The 24,319-nt window shown below is 37.4% G+C and overlaps 1 protein-coding gene across 2 annotated transcripts in view; it reads right to left on the reverse strand.

Moving 5' to 3' along the window:
* The window catches only part of col11a1a (collagen, type XI, alpha 1a), a 97,064-nt gene extending 73,736 nt beyond the window's left edge, over nucleotides 1-23,328 (reverse strand). The window contains exons 1-5 of one of the 2 annotated variants that reach the window (XM_073830356.1): nucleotides 22,916-23,328; nucleotides 17,911-18,075; nucleotides 16,622-16,835; nucleotides 13,281-13,443; nucleotides 2,985-3,110 (exon numbers count right to left, since the gene is read on the reverse strand). In XM_073830356.1, coding sequence (XP_073686457.1) covers nucleotides 2,985-3,110; nucleotides 13,281-13,443; nucleotides 16,622-16,835; nucleotides 17,911-18,075; nucleotides 22,916-23,036 — 789 coding nt within the window. In that variant the 5' untranslated portion in view covers nucleotides 23,037-23,328. The remainder of the gene's footprint in view (nucleotides 1-2,984; nucleotides 3,111-13,280; nucleotides 13,444-16,621; nucleotides 16,836-17,910; nucleotides 18,076-22,915) is intronic. The other variant, XM_073830355.1, reaches the window with a different exon arrangement.
* Nucleotides 23,329-24,319: the final 991 nt, after the last annotated feature.

The following is a 24,319-nucleotide window of genomic DNA, read 5'->3' on the forward strand; positions in this document are numbered from 1 at the left end:
TGTGTCGTATTCATGATACGGCACTGCTATGACCGCTTCACTCAACGGTTTTGTGTATCATTGAACCCCCTTAGCAACCACCCTTAGCAACGTAAACACAGCTGCAGCAGTTAGAGACTACTTTTTACAGCGGAAGGCAGTTAATGATTTTACTTCATGAAAACGTACAACTTAATATATATAAATTAATATATATTTTTGATTTTAATATTTTTATTGTGTGGTAACCGTTTTATAAAAGCAATAAGATACTTGAGGCCGTGCTGTGTCATGAATAAATCACGGCTGAAGGGCGTTGTTAGGCACGACGCGATTCATGATACAGCACGGCCTCTCGTACCTTATTGCTTAAATATACATACACAGTACGCACACATATATTATGCAAATGCAAACTTTTATTTTGGATTCGATTAATCGTGATTAATCGATCTGACAGCACTATTTTATTCACACAAAAAATGTACATCCAAAATGTATAATTGCCGTCATACACTGTATAGATCTTAAATGTTAAAGGTCCCATATTGTACACATTTCTGGAGGTTTATTTTAGTTATTGACGTCTTTAAGAATATATATTTGCAGTATAAGTGCCAAAATCCATCTCAATATATTTTTACAGCTCCTTTTTTAGGAGCTCTGTCAAAAACAGGTTGATTTTGGCCCATCTAATTAATATTCATGAGCCTCTCTTGTGATCGGCCTGTTGTTTTCTGAGAGACGCACAGCCAGGCCAACCACAGGTAACTACGGTCATGTATGCTTTAGCCAAGCCCAGAGCCATAGAGAGAGCCTAGCCTGCTGATACTCAACAGGATATTTCAGAATGATCATTAATGTTTTTTCTTTTTCAAACACCGAATGCAGTAAGCTACATAACTGTTGCTTTAGTAAAGCCCCTTTCACAATGCGTGCTGATTCTGGAAAATTACGGGAACGATCGAATGAAGCAGCGATCAGACAGAGCCAGCTCCGCACTATCAGCGCTGAAGCACAGTTTGTTCAGGTTAGTTTCAGTTTAATGAACGTACGCGTTGCATTAGATCTCACATCCAAACGTCACATGTCTTTATGGGTTGTGTGTAAAGCACGCACAGATTCCGGAAAACAACTGTGAATGAACCAAATCAAACAACTCCGGAACAAATCATGGGACACATTATCCGTGTATTTACCGCAATTGCTGTGTGAAAGAGGCTGAAGTTGACTGCCACTGGTCTCTTATATTCACGTTGTTCGGAAGCCTGTGCAATGATGTAGTTTCGACATCTATAGACTGAACAGGGTTTTCTCGGGTTGTTTTCGTGTTGTTATTGCTTAGCAATGTTATGGACACGATATTGTCTGGGTTTGACAAAAGGAGGGTGGGGATGGTGGTTGGCACTCGGGGCGGTGACTGAGTAGATCGGACGTCACATCTGTACGGAAGTCACAGCGGTTCGTGAAAATGAACAGCTACTTTAAGCAGGCTGTGTGCAGTTTACTGTGAATTGACTGTTTTGAACCTCATATGGTAGTTACATAGCCCCTAGACCTCAGTTATCATGAAAAAAGCCAGGAAATTTCGATTTTGACAATATGGGACCTTTAAGTTTAGAATATTAAATTCATATTAATATTAAAACTAGGTTAACATTAATATAAAAAGTGTTAGACTCAGCTATTTAAAGTGAGTTAATACATGCATTCATCAATTATGACACATTTTAAATAATGGATGAATGGTTTTTGCCAAAGTTTATGTACCAGCTTTTTTGTTTCTATTCCTTCGCTACAAATAATGTCTGTTAGAGCAGCAGGAAGGCCGATAAAGCCATCGAGTCTGGCTCTCCAGGGCTTCATCCATCAAACACAAGTATATGTTAATCCTCATACAGCATAAAGGCTCATAAAACAGCCACTGCGCTGATGATCTGGCTCTCTTCCATGGCTGGTGATCACTCAGCATTGAGTGGGACACCGTTCAGCCAGGCCGAGGGTGATTTATGAGCAAAGCATCTCGCACACGCTCGCCGAGTCAAGATGCGAGAAAGGGGGTTATTGATTTCTCACATTCAGGAAACGACCCTCTCCCTGTTTCGGCAGGATGTAATGGGTTAAAATGACTTGCATGTGGTGTCGGTGTTTACAGGAGTCATCACAGAGGTCAGAAGTGTCAAGGTGTGGCTGACCTTTGACCTGATAGGTAGTATGTTTTTATGGACACTATCGTTCAAAACCTTTATTCACAAAGGATGCATTAAATTGATCAAAAGTGACAGTAAAGATCTATTTTAAAGAAATACTGTTCTTTTGAACTTTCTAATAATCCAAAAATCAAAAATTTCAACACTGCTAATAATAAGAAATGTTTCTTAAGCAAAAAATCAACATATTAGAATGATTTCTGAAGGATCATGTGACACTTAATGATGCTGAAAATTCAGCTTTGCACAGGAATAAATTATATTTTTAAACATATTAAAATAGAAAATAGTTATTTTGAACTGTAATAATATTTCACAAGTTTTTACTGTACTTTTCAGTCAAATAAATGCAGCCTTAGTGAGCAAAAGAGACTTTCAAAAAACTGTAAATAAAAATGTTTTCAGCCCTAAATGTTCGAACGATATTATTTGATACTTTTATATATTATCTTTGTGGCATGTTGTTGCTTCTTTCATTTGTTAAATAAAATACTAATAATACAATTACAACATTTATTTCTTCAAATAAAACTGTATGATTTTAATTTAAAATGCCATTTTGATTTGACATTTTTGGCCACTACATAATTCCTGTATTTAAGTGTTATTCATTTTGATGACTTTTTTATAATTCTAACCTGTGGAAAACAATATAGTATGAGTCTGTGTTTCCAATCGTTTGACTGGTAGTGTCAAAAGTGTCATCAATGTGCCAGACTTCCAGAAACGTTTGGTCTGCTGGACACTGTAGGAAAGACCATTTCCTTTGCTGGTCAGTGCAAAAGGTTTACTAACCTCCTCCCCGGGCTCCTGTGCTTGCAGTGTGTCCTTGTGGGGGACGTCACAGTCTGGGCTGTAGTGTTCACAGTAGTCGTAAGCTGCTTTAGGGTCAGCCACAATCAGCAGTTGTTGGATGTCACCCTGAGGGGATAAATGACAGGAAGATACATGAGATACATGTGGCAATAGTACAGAGACACATCTATGTAATACTAATGAGCCCCATGATAAAAATAACAAAGGCTGGTCAAAACATAACATCAAATATTTGTACAATGAGGAACGCAGGTCAGATGGTTCAGGAAATTGCTGTTTTATAAGCAGGTAAATAAAACATGTTTCATCATGAAACACCTGGTAACAGAAACCCACACAGGAAGTTTCCTCTCATATAAAATGCTGCCTGCTTAACAACGTTATAGGCAACAATACATAAAACCTTATGGTCAACAACGTTAAACACATTTTTTATAACAAACACATGCATGGTCTTTCTTTCAAATGAGTCAAATCTGTTTCTCGCTATTGTTGTGTCATTATGATCATAACTGGATGATTGAAGACATCATTTACTGTATGAGGTTTTAATTTAAGTGACTACATTTGTGCTTTTTTAGGCCACATGTCTTTTATGGACCGTAACTGCTAGATCCAGAGTTAGACTGTTTCAGAATGACAGAGGAACATGCATGATTTTTACAGTACAGTCCAGAAAGTAGATCTAGGGAATGTGTTGGAACCTGAGGTCTTTCCTTGGCACTGTCACAAAACAAGAGGGAGACAAAATGTGCAATTTAGCAGCAAGGCAACCCCGAAAAAAAAAAAAAAAAATACAGCAGGCTTGGACTTGTTAGGGGCATGTGTGTGTGTGTGTGTGTGTGTGTGTCTGCATGTGTGTGTATTTTTACACCGCTCTCTAAACTCAACTGTATAAACAGCAAAATGCTCAGGTGTGCCCACAGTAAAATAGAGGATGCCTGACCTCCATATCACAAAGTACCAACTTTTACACTTTTATTTGATTTATGAAAACAAAATAAGACATATCCTTTCAATACAGCAAACGTGAATGAGAATAGCTTCACATTTTCAAGGTAAAGTGTTTCAGCTTAAGTCACCTGATAGCTTTGTGTGAGGTGACAGATGAAACTGTTGGCGAATAGTTGTTTTAAATCGTTGAATCTTTAATTCAGTTCAATGATTCAGTCACAGCAGTTAGAAAACTAATCTAAAATTGCAATCTGTTCCTCACACAAAGCTATCAAATGACACCAAAAGACTTGCAATAAAGCACTTTGTAATTTTGTAGCTTGACAGCCTCCGTTTTCTTTCACTCTCATTAAAAATAAATCACCCTTTGTTTACCAAAGAAATAAGTTCACAGGTTTATAACAGCATGGGTGATTAAATTATAATTTTTGAGTAAACTCTCACTTTAATATCTCATCTATATCATGCACCATAATCAGAATTCATCAAAAAACGATCAATATCACTTTAGTTGCTGCAATCATGCCATTCCAAGCTGTGTTTGCATTGATCACCTGCTGCCCTGCTACATACAGTACATTTATCAGACCATGAAAGCCAGGATTGGCCCCAAAAACCAGGCTTGGCATTACAGCCTGGTGCCAAGATAGAGGAAAAAAACATGGAGATCAAGCCAAAGGCTGAGTAAAAGTGACATGTATTACCTCATTTGTCACCCAGGCACCTTTAACAACTCCCTGGACCCTGCAAAGCTTATTCTGAATAAGATACGCATGAAATACTGGCCTAATACTCGCACTGAATCAATTCAAACTGACTTTAGAAATTTTGAAAAATCAAGCCCACCCAGTGATTTACGGTAATAGAATGACTGTGCATTTAAACCCACTTCAGTTGAGTATATGTCAGATTATATCAAAGCTTGTTTCTGCCATGGAGTAAAAGAATAATAAAAAAAATTCTGAATTTACATCTCACAACTGACTTTTCCCCCTTAGGATTCTAAATTTACATCTCACAATTCTGACTTTTTTTCCTCAGAATTCTGAATTTACATCTTACAACTGACTTTTTTCCTCAGGATTCTGAATTTACAATTACAATTTTGACTTTTTCACCTCAGAATTCTGAATTTACATCTCACAGCTGACTTTTTTCACCTCAGAATTCTGAATTTACATCTTACAACTGACTTTTATCCTCAGGATTCTGAATTTACATCTCACAGCTAACTTTTCCCCCTCAGGATTCTGAATTTACATCTTACAACTGACTTTTATCCTCAGAATTCTGAATTTACAATCACAATTTTGACTTTTTCACCTCAGAATTCTGAATTTACATCTCACAGTTGACTTTTTCCCTCTCAGGATTCTGAATTTACATCTCACAACTGACTTTTATCCTCAGGATTCTGAATTTACAATCACAATTTTGACTTTTTCACCTCAGAATTATGAATTTACATCTCACAGCTGACTTTTTTCACCTCAGAATTCTGAATTTACATCTTACAACTGACTTTTATCCTCAGGATTCTGAATTTACATCTCACAGCTGACTTTTCCCCCTCAGGATTCTGAATTTACATCTTACAACTGACTTTTATCCTCAGGATTCTGAATTTATATCTCACAGCTGACTTTTCCCCCTCAGGATTCTGAATTTACATCTTACAACTGACTTTTATCCTCAGGATTCTGAATTTACATCTCACAGCTGACTTTTCCCCCTCAGGATTCTGAATTTACATCTTACAACTGACTTTTATCCTCAGGATTCTGAATTTATATCTCACAGCTGACTTTTCCCCCTCAGGATTCTGAATTTACATCTTACAACTGACTTTTATCCTCAGGATTCTGAATTTACATCTCACAGCTGACTTTTCCCCCTCAGGATTCTGAATTTACATCTTACAACTGACTTTTATCCTTAGGATTCTGAATTTACAACTCGCAATTTTGACTTTTTCACCTCAGAATTCTGAATTTACATCTCACAGCTGACTTTTATCCTCAGAATTCTGAATTTACATCTTACAACTGACTTTTATCCTCAGGATTCTGAATTTACAATCACAATTTTGACTTTTTCACCTCAGAATTCTGAATTTACATCTCACAGCTGACTTTTTTCACCTCAGAATTCTGAATTTACATCTTACAACTGACTTTTATCCTCAGGATTCTGAATTTACATCTCACAGCTGACTTTTCCCCCTCAGGATTCTGAATTTACATCTCACAGCTGACTTTTCCCCCTCAGGATTCTGAATTTACATCTTACAACTGACTTTTATCCTCAGGATTCTGAATTTACAATCACAATTTTGACTTTTTCACCTCAGAATTCTGAATTTACATCTCACAGCTGACTTTTCCCCCTCAGGATTCTGAATTTACATCTTACAACTGACTTTTATCCTCAGGATTCTGAATTTACAATCACAATTTTGACTTTTTCACCTCAGAATTCTGAATTTACATCTCACAGCTGACTTTTTTCACCTCAGAATTCTGAATTTACATCTTACAACTGACTTTTATCCTCAGGATTCTGAATTTACATCTCACAGCTGACTTTTCCCCCTCAGGATTCTGAATTTACATCTTACAACTGACTTTTATCCTCAGGATTCTGAATTTACATCTCACAGCTGACTTTTCCCCCTCAGGATTCTGAATTTACATCTCACAGCTGACTTTTCCCCCTCAGGATTCTGAATTTACATCTCACAGCTGACTTTTCCCCCTCAGGATTCTGAATTTACATCTTACAACTGACTTTTATCCTCAGGATTCTGAATTTACAATCACAATTTTGACTTTTTCACCTCAGAATTCTGAATTTACATCTCACAGCTGACTTTTCCCCCTCAGGATTCTGAATTTACATCTTACAACTGACTTTTATCCTCAGGATTCTGAATTTACAATCACAATTTTGACTTTTTCACCTCAGAATTCTGAATTTACATCTCACAGCTGACTTTTTTCACCTCAGAATTCTGAATTTACATCTTACAACTGACTTTTATCCTCAGGATTCTGAATTTACATCTCACAGCTGACTTTTCCCCCTCAGGATTCTGAATTTACATCTTACAACTGACTTTTATCCTCAGGATTCTGAATTTACATCTCACAGCTGACTTTTCCCCCTCAGGATTCTGAATTTACATCGTACAACTGACTTTTATCCTTAGGATTCTGAATTTACAACTCGCAATTTTGACTTTTTCACCTCAGAATTCTGAATTTACATCTCACAGCTGACTTTTATCCTCAGAATTCTGAATTTACATCTCACAGTTGACTTTTTCCCGTCAGGATTCTGAATTTACACCTTACAACTGACTTTTTCACCTCAGAATTCTGAATTTACATCTCACAGCTGACTTTTCCCCCTCAAGATTCTGAATTTACATCTTATAACTGACTTTTTTCCTCAGGATTCTGAATTTACAACTCACAATTTTGACTTTTCCCCCTCAGAATTCTGAATTTACATCTCACAGCTGACTTTTTCACCTCAGAATTCTGAATTTACATCTTACAACTGACTTTTATCCTCAGGATTCTGAATTTACAACTCACAATTTTGACTTTTCCCCCTCAGAATTCTGAATTTACATCTCACAACTCATTTTTTTTCCCTCAGAATTTTGAATTTGCATATCACAGCTGACTTTTCCCCCTCAGAATTCTGAATTTACATCTTACAACTGACCTTTTCCCCTCAGGGTTCTGAATTTACATTTCACAGTTTTGACTTTTTTCCTTCAGAATTCTGAATTTATATCTCACAACTGACCTTTTCCCCTCAGGATTCTGAATTTACCTCTCACAAGTAACCTTTTTTTCAGGATTCTCAATTTATATCCTTTGGTGTAAACAAGATTCTACAGGCATGCAAAAATATGTTTGCCAAGAAAATGGGTTTTATGCTTAATTTACAGCAGGCCCCTCTCTATTGTCTCAAACACAATATTTAACTACCCTTTGCCATACACAGAATGCTGTAACCCAGGTTAAATGTTATTAAATATCCATGCAGTAATGTACCAACATCTTTAAACAACATGAACCAATAGCATCACTCAACAGCGTTTCGCTAACGACCCATGAGTCATCCGTAAACATCTCAGCTTTGTACTAAAAAGGTTGGTTGTCTTGAAGGCCCAGTGTGTGAAAGACTATTTAAGATGCAGACCCCCAGCATGAGCATACAGTAAACTCTTCAAATAGCAACGTAGCACAGTAGGAAACCTGTCATTAACCGCCGTAATGCCTCAGCTTTACAACATGAGAGAATTTGGTCAATTTTCCTCAGTCATTTAATTGTACTTAACTGCTCTAATTACAGAACTGGAGAGAACCAATAGTGACGAACACCAAATCGGAAACAAAAGGAGCAGTGAACTTTGATGTACCCAAGCCTAGAGCCATGAACCGAGCGACCTGGCAACACACCCAACACTATTAGCTCCGGTCAACGCTATTTCCTCACCTCACAGACAATATAGTAATTAAGACAGCAACCTGGCCATTGTGAGGAAAAAATGTGAATGTGTTTCTGAACTGTCATTCAGTGTGTCACTGGCCTTTTGCCAACCATTTAGTAGGTTAAGTTGAGTTGGGAGGGGAGCAGTAGGTATGGGTCACCCTGCTGGTTGAAGAAAGGTTCTTATTCATTATGAGACATAAATGAGACATGTGGAACTAAGTGCAGTTAAAAAAAATAAACGCTATGTCATGTTATATCCTTTCTGTAGGCAGCTAACCTGCAAATAGCACATTGTACACTTTCAAACTGCAAAATCAAAGGCTTCTTTACAGGCCCTACAAAGCATTGATTCATTCAAGGCTAGTGAGAGATGTCGCTCCTATGGGTCTGACCAGGTATTTCCGCCATATTTCCCAAAATACACTTCAGAAGTAGCCATACAGTGAGAACAGTCATAGCGTTCACACTCTCACACAGAGAACTCAGTGTTTCCAACCATACAAATCCCAAATGACACACCAAATGTAAATACTAGGCATACCTCTTGTAGCTTTTTTTATATATGCTATATATGAGGTAAAAAATAAGAAACTGTCTGAGGTAAAACTCCTAAAACTGTCAGGTAATATGTAAGAGACGATTTCTAATTTCATTTATGACAACCTTCTTAACACACCAAATCTAAATACTGGGCATACCTCTCGTAGCTTTTCTATATATGCTATATATGAGGTAAAAAATAAAAAAAACTGTCTGAGGTAAAACTCCCAAACTGTCAGGTAATATGTAAGAGACCATTTCTAAATTAATTTATGACAACCTTCTAAACATTTAACTGCTTTTATGACCAAAAGCCAAATAAATCTATATATGACATTGCAAAAAATGTAATTTGTTTCCTTGTTTTAGTTAAATCATGGTCATAGTAGTGGAAATTAATTCTTAATTCATGGTCACAATATCTTTTTTTTTTTTTGGCATGTGTGGGGCTCCATAGATATCAAATTTGGAAGATAAAAGTTGGTAGGAGGTTAGGTTAGGCATCAAAATTAACTATGAATTGGTAATCTACACAGTAAAAAACACTATAAACACCAAATCATCAACAAAGAGAAAATGTTAGATAACATGGCCCAAACTCATAGTTAATTTTGACAACTAATATCCCAACTTTAATACTCAATATTTAATATCTATGGAGCCCAACACATGCCAAAAAAAGGATATTGTGGCTATGAATTAAGAGTTAATTCCCACAAATTATTTTATTTAAAAAACATTTTAATGTATGATCCCAAACATGTATCACACCATGCTTGAGGTATCATCTAACATAAACAAGATTCACAACTCCAAAAAAGTGTAAGGGTTAATTAAATTTTACATAATCAGCTAACAAGAAGTCGTCCTAATTAAAAGTACTTACATTAAAGCAATTTTAGCAACAATATAAGGCTAATAGGACATCATTCCCATCCCCCACTAAGTAAGTTATCCACCACATGGGTAAACACACACCCAAGCCTTCCTCCTTCCCAAAGAAGCTAAGCATTTCAATATCACCTGTCAATCGGCCCATTGTACATCATTATTTACAGCTTTAACTCATTTTGACCCTGCACATTCCACACTGCCTCAACTGTGACCTTCAAGAGCGTGTAAGAGAACAAATGCACACATAACACTGTGAAACGTTGGGCAGTTACCCAAAAGACACAAGCTACACATTTGCACCAAAAACTGTCAAACATACATTTAGCTTAATATGAGAGGTGTTGAAAAGTGCAGACACAAGTTGCTAAGCACATCTATTTATATATGTCACAGAGTATCATAACATGCAGTCATGACTGTGAAAATATTTAAATAATTTTCATTAATTAGCCATTTTCTACTTTAATCGAGGTGATGGCAGGGCTGCTGACTCTTCTTTAAACCTGTAATTTGTCGTGTCTGCTAATTAACACATATCCCAGAGTTCACGTCTGACACAAATACTCCACCCCTTCAGTTTTTGTACAGTGCAAAGCAATTGGCTTACTTTAAGTAAGCGTTTTCTACACTTTTTCTGATGCTTTCCAGTCATTAAAATAGATTTGAGGCAGTCAAATGATCCAGATTTAGCTCACGTACCCACACAATACCTTTTTAAACCACCAAATAAATCTACTCAGGTTCTTCTTGTATGATGATGCACATCCTATAATTTTACTGTAGAGAATTTACAACATCAGCCATATCGAATGAAGGCCTCGGCTGAACGATCCTTGCATGAAGAGGACTCCTTTGGCTTTGAGCAGCTTTAATTACAAGGTGAAAGAAGCCTTCATAACAGGAAGCGAGGGGAAAACCCGACCACTTAAAGGTAAACAGCGATACAAGGCTTGTCTGTCTTATCCTGAGTATAAGTTCATGTCCAGAGGGACAAATATTCACCTTTGCTATTACGGAAATGGCTGGACCACAAAGCCAGTCATAAGGGTAGCTTTACACATCAACCATTTATGCATGGTTTGTTGAGATATTTGGCCGAGATACAACTATTTGAAAATCTGGAATCTGAGGGTGCAAACAAATCAAAATACTGAGAAAATCACATTTAAAGTTGTCTAAAATAAGTTCTTAGCAATGCACATTACTGGTCAAAAAGTTTTGTGGTAGGAAATTGTCAAAATGTCTTCATGGAACATAATCTTTACTTAATATCCGAATGATTTTTGGCATAAAAGAAAAATTTATAATTTTGTCCTATACAATGTATTTTGTGCTATTGCTACAAATATATCTGTGCCACTTAAGACTGGTTTTGTGGTCCAGGGTCACATTTATAACGGAGAAGTTACATTTACACTCATAGACTTGAAAGTGCATGTATTGCTAAAGACCAGATTAGGCTGATAAGTGAATGATGACTCCACATACCATAATGCTACATAAAAAGATGCTGAAAACAAGTTGTTATGGAGATCTTTCTCATGTCACTATAAAAGACAACAATGAATGGCATGCAAAAGCAAATAGCTAGCTTGGGGCAAACAATGTAAAAGCCTACAGAGCATCCCACAAACTCTCAAAAAAACCTTATATAGTTTGAACTATACAGTTGTTTAACTCTCAGAAACTCATGAAATTGCAAAGTTTTTGCCATTAGGCCACTTGAAATTTTTTGAAACTGCAAATTTAAACATTTAGCAGTGTTTTCAACAGACATTCGCATTTAAAATTCCACATTTAGCATGACTGTAGCAGGCTGGGACACTCAAAAACAAATGAAACCAACCTAAGCTGGTTTTAGCTAGTCTTGACAACTACTTTAGCTGGCCAGGCTGGTTTTAGCTAGTCAGGCTGGGAGACCAGCTGACTAACCAGCTAAAACCAGCTGAACACCTGCTTGGCCAGGCTGGAAGACCAGCTTAAACCAGCTAAGACCAGTCAACCAACACTCAAAAATTACTATTCTCTCAACATTTACTCACCCTCATGTCGTTCTAAACCACTCTCTGGTGTGGAACATAAAAGAAGATATTTTGAAGAATGCTGGTAACCAAACATTGACTTCCATTATTTGGACGAAAAATACAATGGAAGCCAATGGCAACCGAAACCGCTTACCAACATTCTTTAAAATGTCTTTGTTTGTGTTCCACAGAAAAATGTCAGACAGGTTTGGAACAACACAAGGGTTAAATGATGCAAATAATTGATTTAAAGTGTATTTTTCACTTAAACTGTTTGTGTTAAAATTTTGTTGAAGTGTTTTTTTTTGAGGGTTTAATACTTTAGATGTGACGCATGCATGCTTGCAAGGCCATTTAATCCACAGGATGGACAAAGAAATACCGTACTTCATTCTCAACCCAAAACTTTTCAGCAGGACCTTTTTTGTATTTACATTTAGCATGACTTTAGCATGCTGGGACACTCAAAAACAAATGAAACCAACCTAAGCTGGTTTTAGCTAGTCTTCCAGCCTGATCATAGCTGCTTTAGCCAGCTGGTTTTCGAGGGGTTTTAGCTACTTTAACTGGCCAGGCTGGTTTTAGCTAGTCAGGCTGGGAGACCATCTGACTAACCAGCTAAAACCAGCTGAACACCAGCTTGGTCAGGCTGGAAGACCAGCTTGACCACCTTAAACCAGCTAAGACCAGCCAACCAACACTCAAAAATTACAATTCTCTCATCATTTACTCACCTTCATGTCGTTCCAAAACGCTCTTTGGTGTGGAACATAAAAGAAGATATTTTGAAGAATGCTGGTAACCAAACAGTTTCCATTGACTTCCATTATTTGAACGAAAAAATGGAAGTCAATGGAAACTGAAACCGTTTACCAACATTCTTCAAAATGTCTTTGTTTGTGTTCCACAGAAAAATGTCAGACAGGTTTGGAACAACACAAGGGTTAAATGATGTGAATAAATGATGTTTTCATTCATCTAAAGTGTATTTGTCACTTGAAATTTTGTTGAAGTGGTTTTTTTTAGGGTTTAATACTTTAGATGTGACTATGCATGCTTGCAAGGCCATTTAATCCAAAGGATGGACAAAGAAATACGGTACCTTATTCTCAATCCAAAACTTCTCAGCAGGACCTTTTTTTGTATTTACAAGGTTGTTTATTTCTCCCCCATACTAGGTTTATTTGTCATTAAATGAGCTGAACAAAGCATGTGGAGACCCCTGGAGCTTAATTATAAATTTAGCTCTGGTTTGCTCTCCTGTTCTCAAATGAACAGATGTTGTTCTACGCATCAAATACACATCAATTTATGACGCCAGTGTAGTGCATTAATGCAGTACAAACAGCTTTACCTCAAACGCTTCCTCATCCAGGATCCTGGTGCCAAAAACGGTTATACCATTGGTGTCAATCCCAGCATGGTCACTCCTGCCCAAGGGCTTTGTCAGCTTCTTCTTGCAGTCGACAATGATGGTCACAGTCTTCTTCTCAACACTGATACCTACACGATGCCACCTGCGATGAACAGGAAGAGAAGGCAATTAGAAACCCAGCAAACGGTTAAAGGCTGCCACACGTGAGACCTTAAAACCTTAGACAATTTGCCTTCATTCTTGAGATATAACATTCCTGAGTGGACCACATTCCAGCCTTCAAACTTTGGCCTTGTTTAACACTGGATTAAACTCATTAAACTCTAGACCAAATCCCCCCTGTGAGTTATTCAGCATGACAGACACAGTGAACATTGTAGAAAGTGTGTGTCAGGAAGGTACGGCAGAGAAACCGAACTGTAAAGTCAAAACATTGAGCTCCGGAGGGAAATTGTTGGATGAGTTTGCGGTAAGAAGCCACAGTGAGATTTCAAAGGTGTATCGATGGCACCCACAAGGGTGATCAATTTCCCATAATCCACTTCATTAGAAAGGAAAACCTTTATTCTGGCTCGTGTCTTTAACATACTTGGCAAACTTAAATTGAGACAAGCTTTACTGTGTCTAGAGACCAACATTTCTGGATAATTTAGCCGTAAAACCACAATATTGTCCTTCACGCCTTTAAGCGTTAAAGCATCCTAGGAATATTCTAGGCCTATAGTTAATTCCTGAACTTGCCAAATGCAATGATTTAAAGTACATTTTCACACTAAGAAATTACCCATTTTCCCTAAGGACATACTGCGGTGTAATTTATCTTTCCATGTGCCATATTCATAAATTATGCTGACAACACATTGTAGCACTTTCTGATTATAATGCTGTATGGGAGATTTTACACAATTTAACACAAATGCTTTGCAGATTCTTTACACAACATCACATTTCCATCATGACCAACATTAATTTTATGTCTCTAAGGACTTTAACCACAAAAGCATATGAAAGTTATATTGAAGTGGTGATAGCTAATCTGTTTTAGCTGTACAAATGATTTTTAAAAGCCACTTTTAATCCTAATTCTTCCTGCACGAGGGAACTGGAATGACAGAATTAGCCCAATTAAGGTGCATTTAACCTGAAATCCTCATCTATAATCAACATAAGCACTAATCCCTCATGGAAACGTTGTTTTTACAGCAAAACACCCCACTGAACTGATGCCTACAAAAAAGCCTCTTAAAATCGAATAAAACAAAACACGTTTAATGCTGTCAATTAATTTTAGCTCTGAAGGATGTCAACTTGAGGCTAAAGGGGTGCTGGGACAATAATGAGCATTTGAAATGGTTAATATACATTTTAATGCAACCACATACGTTTTTCTTGTAATTGTGACATTATTTCTCACAAATGTGACTCTATATCTCATGGTGTGACTTTTATCTTATAATTGTGACTTTATTTCTTACAACTGTGACTCTATATCTCACAATGTGACTTTCATCTTATAATTGTGACTTTATTTTTTACAACTGTGACTCTATATCTCATAATGTGACATTTATCTCATAATTGTGACTATTTCTCACAACTGTGATTCTATGCCTCATAATGTGATATTTATCTCATAATTGTGACTATTTCTCACAACTGTGACTCTATGCCTCATAATGTGATATTTATCTCATAATTGTGACTGTTTCTCACAACTGTGACTATTTCTCACAACTGTGACTCTATGCCTCATAATGTGATATTTATCTCATAATTGTGACTATTTCTCACAACTGTGACTCTATGCCTCATAATGTGACATTTATCTCATAATTGTGACTATTTCTCACAACTGTAACTCTATACCTCATAATGTGATATTTATCTCATAATTGTGACTATTTCTCACAACTGTGACTCTATGCCTCATAATGTGATATTTATCTCATAATTGTGACTATTTCTCACAACTGTGACTATGCCTCATAATGTGATATTTATCTCATAATTGACTCTATGCCTCATAATGTGATATTTATCTCATAATTGTGACTATTTCTCACAACTGTGACTCTATGCCTCATAATGTGATATTTATCTCATAATTGTGACTATTTCTCACAACTGTGACTCTATGCCTCATAATGTGATATTTATCTCATAATTGACTCTATGCCTCATAATGTGATATTTATCTCATAATTGTGACTATTTCTCACAACTGTGACTCTATGCCTCATAATGTGATATTTATCTCATAATTGTGACTATTTCTCACAACTGTGACTCTATACCTCATAATGTGACATTTATCTTATAATTAAGTCTTTATTTCTCACAACTGTGACTCTGTATCTCATATTGTGACTTTTATCTTAAAATTTGTGACTTAATGACTCATAACTGTGACTTTATATTTCATAATGTGACTTTTTGTCTTGAAATTTTGACTATATTACTCACAACTGTGACTCTATACCTCATTCTTTTATAATTGTGACTTTATTTCTCACAACAGTCTTTATATCTCATAATTGTGACTTAAAGACTCGTAACTGTGACTTTATATTTCACAATGTGACTATTTTCTTGAAATTTTAACTATATTACTCACGACTGACTCTATACCTCACAAAGTGACTTTAATCTTAGCATTGTGAATTTATTTCTCACAACAGTGACACTATATCTCATAATGTGACTTTTATCTTATAATTGTGAGTTCATTTCTCTTAGCTGTAACACTATATCCCAGAATGTGACTTTTTTCTTAGAATTATGACTTTATTTCTCACAATTGTGACTCTTTTTATCTCACAACAGGCTTCCATAAATATATCTTAATTTTGGTTAGCGCTTCCTGATGATGTTATCCAAGAGGTTAATTTCTGAGGTCATGCATCTGCTCCAACTTTCCATCTTTTTAAAATAACAGTACCCCAAAGATCACTGCCGAGGTCAGATCACCTACGGCCTTGTCAGCTTTACTCCATCAATCCAGAGTCACAATGAGATCTCCTCTGGCTCGCCTCACAGAATAAGCCACACATAACTAATGCCTCAATAGACACCTGAAATTCTGATTTGTCTACTTGTTAACTCTCGTCAACCGAAATGACTCTAAAACAAAACCATCTTCCTACACATGTAATGGCTCAGGTCTACAATGTAAACTCTAGCCTGGCAGCAAATGACTTCCTGCTGATGACTGACCTCTGTCTGACCCTGTCTGGAGTCAGTCTCAGTCTTTGTCTCTGAGGATGGATCTAAACAGCCTAAAAAAGGCTGCTGTGCATTCGACTTTGTGCTTTGTGACTTACTTTCCGTCGGCCAGGTTGAGGGAGCGGAACAGGGGGTAATCCTCCGGGGCAGGCTTGCCTGTCTGATCCTCGTACAGGAAGACAGGTGAGCGGCCCACCTCCACGCCTAGTTGCTGGACGCCTTTCTCATTGTAGATGGACAAAAGGAAAGACTGGATTCCAGCTTTGGGCTTGATGGTGGTTAGGATGGAAAAGTCTTCAGGGAACACACCATCTAGGAAACAGCACAGACAGAAAACAAGTTCACTAAAGGGTTCACTGGGTTTTTGAAGTCCATCCAAAAAGCTAATTGCAGTGTTGAAACTGGAAACATATTGGAGGACTAGGAGTGCTACTGAAAAATAAAATAGGAATGAATATACATAGATATTAAAAATAGATGTATATATTTGTCAAACTGAAATATGATTTATTATTTTAAACAATTTAACTATTTTTTAAACATGAATTAAACAGTTAAATCTTTCTATTTATTCAGCTTGACAAGTGATTTATTTACATTTAAACTGATTTCTTAGCTCAGCTTTAATAAAGCAGTTTAATTCATGCAGTTCTTTAATTAGTTCCTTTATTAGTGCATACGCATTTTTTAACTTTTTTAAAAGGCTACTAATTGCACAAAACATTAAAATAAGGTTTGACATTTTATCTGTCGTAATTTATCGGACCTTCAATATCCAGCTAAAAAGGGGTGATGCAAGAAACTTGATAATAAACACCAGATATATGCCATTATATAAGCTCAACAGATATTAACAAGTAATAAACATGCATCTGTTTTCCACCACATAAAGAAACATCTGCAACATTATAATCACATTCCGATTACATAATGCATCTCGAACCTATCATAAAACTTAGGAATTTGAATACGGTACACAATTTGTATGGGGTGTTTTTATTAGGGTTTGACTGGTTCACTGCTTAATTTATATCTGCACATAAAAGAGCAGTTTGGACATTCTACAAAGCATCTTCTTTTGTGTTCCATGGAAGAAAGTTGGTAAGTTGGAATGACATTAGGGTGTGTACATTTTTTGAGTGAACTATCGCTTTAAAAGTCTCTGTTCATTTCTTATGCAACTAAGCAGAAGAGCCATGCTGTGGTCAAGAGATTTCAGCCAAGTTCTCCTGCCGCTTAACAATACAAGCGTCTGAGTGAAACATGGCCCTGCACAATCAGGGATGGCATCTGCTGTCAAAAGCCTTGGCAACCAGAACAAAGGGCACATTTAAATGCAGCTAAACGTAGGCAGGATATGGAGACATGTTCATGGGGTTCAGCTTACCTGGGAAAAGCTGCTTGGTCGGGGCACTGATCTGGGCATTCTTGCCTATTTTGAAGGCCGTGTCCGGCTGTGATGCTCTTCGGTTTGTGCAAAATCCTGAAGTTTTCTGTACTCCTTCTGGGACAGTGGGAAATTCTAATACTTTTAGGACATCCACAGGTTCTGCTGTATGGGGTAGAAAAGACGCAGACAAATATTAAAAGATAAATAAGGAGAAATGCATTCATTGTTTAGCAGATAACCTTTTTTATATAATAATACATTTGAATAGTTTGTAAAAATATTGAACTCATAGAGAAACTGAGAAATGTGTTTTCATGATTTTAACTTAAACTTCAACAGATTGACACAAGAAAGTTGAATAAATAAGCTTTCTATTGGCGTATGGTTTGTTAGCATAGAACAATATTTGGTTGAGATACAACTATTTAAAAATCTGGAATTTGAGGGTGCAAAAAAATCAAAATATTGAGAAAATCTCCTTTAAAGTTGTCTAAATGAATGCATATTGCTAATCAAAAATTAAGTTTTAATATATTTACAGTAGGAAATTTACAAAATATCTTCATGGAACATGATCTTTACTCAATATCCTAATGATTTTTGGAATAAAAGAAAAATCGATAAATATACCTGTACTACTTACGACTGGTTTTGTGGTCCAGGGTCACATGTACAGCAATAACACATTAATTAACCAATGACCATAGAGAGTGTATCAAATTTAACATTGTTTTATGACCCACAACCACTAAAATATCTGAAATTCAACTTGTTTATTATGCCTACACTCTTAAAAATAAAGGTGCTTTAAAAGGTTCTTCACAGCGATGCCATAGAACAGGGGTCACCACACTCGGTCCTGGAGGGCCGGTGTCCTACAGAGTTTAGCTCCAACCCTAATCAAACACACCTGAACCAGCTAATCAAGGTCTTAATATGTATACTTGAAACTTCCAGGCGGGTGTGTTGGAGCTAAGCTCTGCAGGACACCGGCACTCCAGGACCGAGTTTGGTGACCCCTGCCATAGAAGAACCATTTTTAATTCCACAAAGAACCATTCAGTCAAAGGTTCCTCAAAAAACCATCTCTTTCTTACCTTTTTTTACCACAAAGAACCTTCTTTCACCACAAAGAACACTTTGTGAAACAGAAAGGTTCTTCAGATGTCAAAGGTTATTTATGGAACCATTTAGACAAAAAAGGTTCTTCTATGGCATCGTGAAGCATCTTTATTGAGTGTATATGACCAAACGCAAACTACTGGTCTTCATTCCAATGAGATTTGACCTTTGTAAAATACCTGATTCCCCCTTCAACTCTTTGGAGGATACTTCAGCAACAGCTGGGTTAAGTAAACTTGAACATATGGTTTCATATGGTTAACGAAGCAAGATGAAAGACAAACACTGTTCACCCCGGATCACCCAAGAACTCAAAAACCATTGAGAGCACCACTGAGAGGAGTTTCTTCATGATTCATTGCGAATGTATAGCACATGTTTGGCTGTTGGGTGCCATCCAGAGTCTACCAACAGCACCATATGTGTCTTCAGGGACTTGAGTGAATCTTTAGCATCTACCACATAAAACTGAACACTCAAACCAGCAAAAAAATAAAGAGCTGCTACGTCACAAAAGACTGGAGTCATCTGAGGGAGGTCTAAAACGCTGTAATAAAGACGCTGAGGCTGGTGAGAAAACATTTACTACCCTATTTAAGGGTCTGAAAGGCAAAGCCGACAAACTATTCTTCTGGCGGGTCTTTGTACTGAGTGAAATGATCCCCCACTATATCTGAGAGACTCAATCCGAGCTTTGCGCTGAACATACAAGCTGGACAAAAGGAAAACCTCAAACTCAACTAATACAATGACAGACTAAGGAGGAGAGTTGTTGTGGGGGATCTTCTGGAGACGTTCTGCATAACCTCAGGCCTCATATATTCCAGATGTGTTGCTGTAGCCCGAGTCTGACCTTTTGCCATGCAAGTGCAAAAGAAAAATGTCAATACTCCTAAATCCTTCGGAAAACCAACTGAGAATGTGCCGTCATTAGAAGAGCGAAGCTGATGACCTGGTGTGATTTTAACCAGACTGCTGTGCAAACACACACGCTGATTTTTTTCACTGTCATTCTTTGCATTAGACAGACTGGTGTGTGTGTGGGAGAGAGAAGGCTGATTAGACATTTAGTGTGAATGTGGAGGGAGGTACTAAGTGAGAAAGAGAGCTGCACATCATTGAGATCATAAACCTGCCATTATTTCATTCTATGGGATAACGGGAGGGGCTTTTTCTACAGGAAGTTTTATCATTCGCATAAATCATTATATTAAGAAATCACAGTTATGGTTACAGGAAGACACAAATGTAGCATCGTCTTAATGGATGTGCTCTCATTGGTTCAAAGACGATACATTCAGAATAGTTTTTAAGATTTAGTTTTTTAGGGCGATACTGAATGGAAAAAACTGGGGACCTTTTTACCTGCTGCTCCTTGAGACTCTAATAATGAATTCAGTCAGAATCTCTCCCTCTCTCTCTTTTTCATCCTCTCTATCTCTATCTCCCCCTTCTCCCCTTGCTCTCCCCTCTTTGACACATGCGTGCCGCTTGAACAAGACCGCATTATGCCACGGGCTCGCCGTGAGGCAACCTCACTGACGGAATTTTTTTTGCAAATTTTTTTTTCCCCCATGTCTTTCCCCCCCTTTCATGACTGTAGAGAAACATCAAAGAACAATAAAGCCTTTCAACCATCTGCTTCCCAAGAATACTGTTCAGTTCACCTCATATTCCAGTGTTAAGGGGACAGTTCAGCCAAAAATAAACATGTGTTACATTTAGACTCCCTCATACTGTTTCAACCCCATTCTTTCTTGCGTGGATTGCTTGAAGAAGCATAAATACGTTATTCTTTAAGACTGGATTGGTCTAATTCAAATCTTAGACAACATTTATGCACATAGAAATGCTGTCATTCACTTTTATTGCATGGAAAAGAGCAGCTTGGATTTTCACCTACAATATAAATATCTCCTTTTGTGTTCCACAAAACCAGAAAAGTCAAACAGGTTTTGAACTACATAAGATTAAGCAAATGATGATGGATTGTTCTAGATTTTTAAGGGGTTGCAACTGCATGCAATTATGTAACAACAAAATGTTTGGGAAAAAAAACAGACAGAACCACATTTCAACTAAACAGACATGCATAGAGTTTTGTCACAAAAGCATGACTTGTGAATGCATCCCAAATGTTCTTGAGACCTGGTCGGCATCGTCTACCCATAAGAGTAAGCGAAGATTTCTGAAATGTGTGCATTGTATTATGGAATGCACATCTGAGGTTCCTCAGCCCCAGGGGCTGAGAAAACATGTCAGTACATTGCCAGCTCAAGAGGGCACCCGACAGAAATGCCTTCACAAGCTACAAACCGCAAGGGATGTAATGCGGAGCTTTAGAAGTCTAGTGGAATTAATACATTTTAAAATTCATTATCACCTTTGATAGGGTGATTAATACTATCACTCATACTTTTTGGTCACCTTCAAGCAGCCTTAGGAAATGTGATGAAACCTTTGTACATTTGTAATTTCTAAATAACATAAATGGATAATTCAATTTTGCAAGGACCTTTGTTCCCGTAAGGGTGAGCGAGACCTATCATAAGGCCAGGCTGGGGCCCTTGGATGGCTCTGGGCCCTTTGAAGCCTCCAAAATAATAGGGATGAGCAGAGAGGACAGTCATCAAATAACGGGAAGGCACTTAGTAAAGAAACATTCCCACTGGGAAACTCATCCTAAAGACTGGGAGACATGGGAGTCACGGTGTTGCAAAAGCCCCCGCTTGGGCTTCGGTGGAACTAGGGGTGAATGGGGAAAGGGTGATTTTGACTTGCAACCCACTGTGATCTATGCTAATTCATACCTGGTGGAAATTCCAGATTCTGAAAAGTCTATAGGATATCTAAAAGATCTTTATAAACGGTTGATTTATGTATTCATAATCAAATTACTTGTTTCAGTTATCAGTTGATCAGTCACGCCCATTGTAAATCGGACCTCCCAGGTCTCAGTTACTATAAATCAAATTCTTATCATAATTAAAAATTTTGAGATATGAAACAGAAAAATCATGCCAATGCAGTCACAACACTTAAATCTCATGAGCATACATTAATATATAAATTATTGATAATCTATTAATCTATTATTAATTTGGCACACAGTCCCATTCAAGCAGATACTTTTTCATCTTCTTTTCCTAAATGTAAGGCATGGATGTAAAACCCTGAGGAATTCCACCCTGCTAACCGTGTCCACACACACCTAACGGACCACAGGTTCAAACAAAGAGCTTTTTTTCCCCGAAGTAAATCCTAAACTGTCTCTCCATGACACTCTCTTGACACATTCCTCCTCTCGAACCTCCCATAGAGTGTATTAGAGTAAATTACACAGAAAAACAAAATAAAATTGCTTGATTTTGTAAAAGTTTGGGTACATGCAAATTAAATAGACATATGGTGAACAAACAAAAAAGTCTTGCGCAAAGACTACTTGTTGGTAAATAAGTGTATCTACTTTCAGTATGAACTGCTTGAAAGTGCAGGATTAGACACTTTCTGTTTAACACTGTGATCATAATCTAAAGTCTAGTCATGTTATGCACATACTGTTGTAGATATGTAAAACCTGATTATATTTATCTGTTACATGTGCATAAAATTAGATTATCAAATGTAATGAACAAACTTTTTGGGAAACTACTAGGTTTATTGTAACGAACTCCAGAGACTCGTCTTCATTTTAATATTATAATGTTAAATATTGGGCATTGGTAATATTGTATCTCTCAGCACATACACATATACGGGATGCAGATTCGCGATCACCTGTCTAAATCAAACGCGTAAAAATCCGCAGGCGCAAAAGCGCATCTCCTATCTGACAGTCCCTGCAACTTCATCAAAAGTTCGGAAGTCTATCTTTCCTTACCTGCTCTGACATTTGGAGCCTGCAGAACCAGGACGAGGGAAACTGTGATGAATTTGAAAACAGTGGAATCCAAAAGCCACCTTTTCGTTTTCCACATTGGGGACCACCTTGGCCTCTCCATGGTCGTGCGCCCACAAATGTGCACAAAACCCGGGGCGACCTCTGCTTATTTGAAAACGATGTCCCTTCTACAATCCCAAATGTGCCCGATCTGCTCTAAACAGCCATAGGTGAGGGGTATTTTGTCTCGCCGGGCCCCCTTCGATCCTCCTTTCCTTGCGCCCAGCCTTCAGACTGAAGGGATTCGGGCTTTAATCAAAATGAGACGCGGAGCGCTCGATCGCCTCACCGTCAAGAGGGCTGGACCCAGACCCTGGATTACAGGAAAATGACAAGGGAAAAATACCCCGATTAGCAAATCACGGGGCTTGAAAGTTGGCTAGGGATCCACCCATCAGTTTTCCAAAGCCTCCCCTGGTCGCCCTCTTGCGCGTCCCCCCACGAAAGCCACTAGAAATTTCCCTGGAGTAGCCTGGGAATGAGAGAGAGAGAGAGAGAGAGAGAGAGAGAGAGAGAGAGAGAGAGAGAGAGAGAGAGAGCGAACATGCAAGCAATTCCAAATGTTAGGTTTCGGATTAGGGCAAATTATGCATATTTTCATCACCAGCAAAAGAGGTGAGAAAATTGTATCGTAACTTTAATATAGTATAATTTATATAACTTAAGTGTAGTAGCATATATATATATATATATATATATATATATATATATATATATATATATATATATATATATATATATATTCTGACGGGGTTTAAGTGGCAAAAATGCGGAAAAACATCACATTTTTCCAGTTCATGGCTTTTTAAGAGACTTAAGAATCATGGTTTCCTGGATGAGTGATCAGTTATACCGCGTCTCCCAGGACAACGGCCATTATTCAGAACTATTTGACCGCTTATTCCAGCGACTGGCCAATCAGAATCAAGTATTCCAGAGCGTTTGTGTTAATTTTGCATAGTAGAACCTACTTAGAAATACAAAATATCTTGGTTTTGAATGCCAAGAAACGACTAATAAGTAAAAGTAAGTACAACGAAAACACCTTGTGTTTTACAGATGTTTATTCCTGAAGAGTGCATGTGGAGGTTGAGTGGGAGGGGCTAAATTGATTGACAGAAGACTGACAGGCCTTCACATTCCCGGTTTGATTCATCCAATCTCTGGAATGTAAAGGCAGATGAGTGAATTAATCTTTAATGTCTATAAAATCTATTTCAGGTTCAGTTTGCCATGTAAACACTGAATGTCATGGAATTATTCAACATGATGTCATTTATGAACTAGTAAATCATATACACTAATTAATTTGTCAACTCTGCTACAAAAATGTAGTATGAATAA

This window comes from Garra rufa, chromosome 24 (assembly GCF_049309525.1).
Source record: "Garra rufa chromosome 24, GarRuf1.0, whole genome shotgun sequence".
NCBI classification, from domain to species: domain Eukaryota; kingdom Metazoa; phylum Chordata; class Actinopteri; order Cypriniformes; family Cyprinidae; genus Garra; species Garra rufa.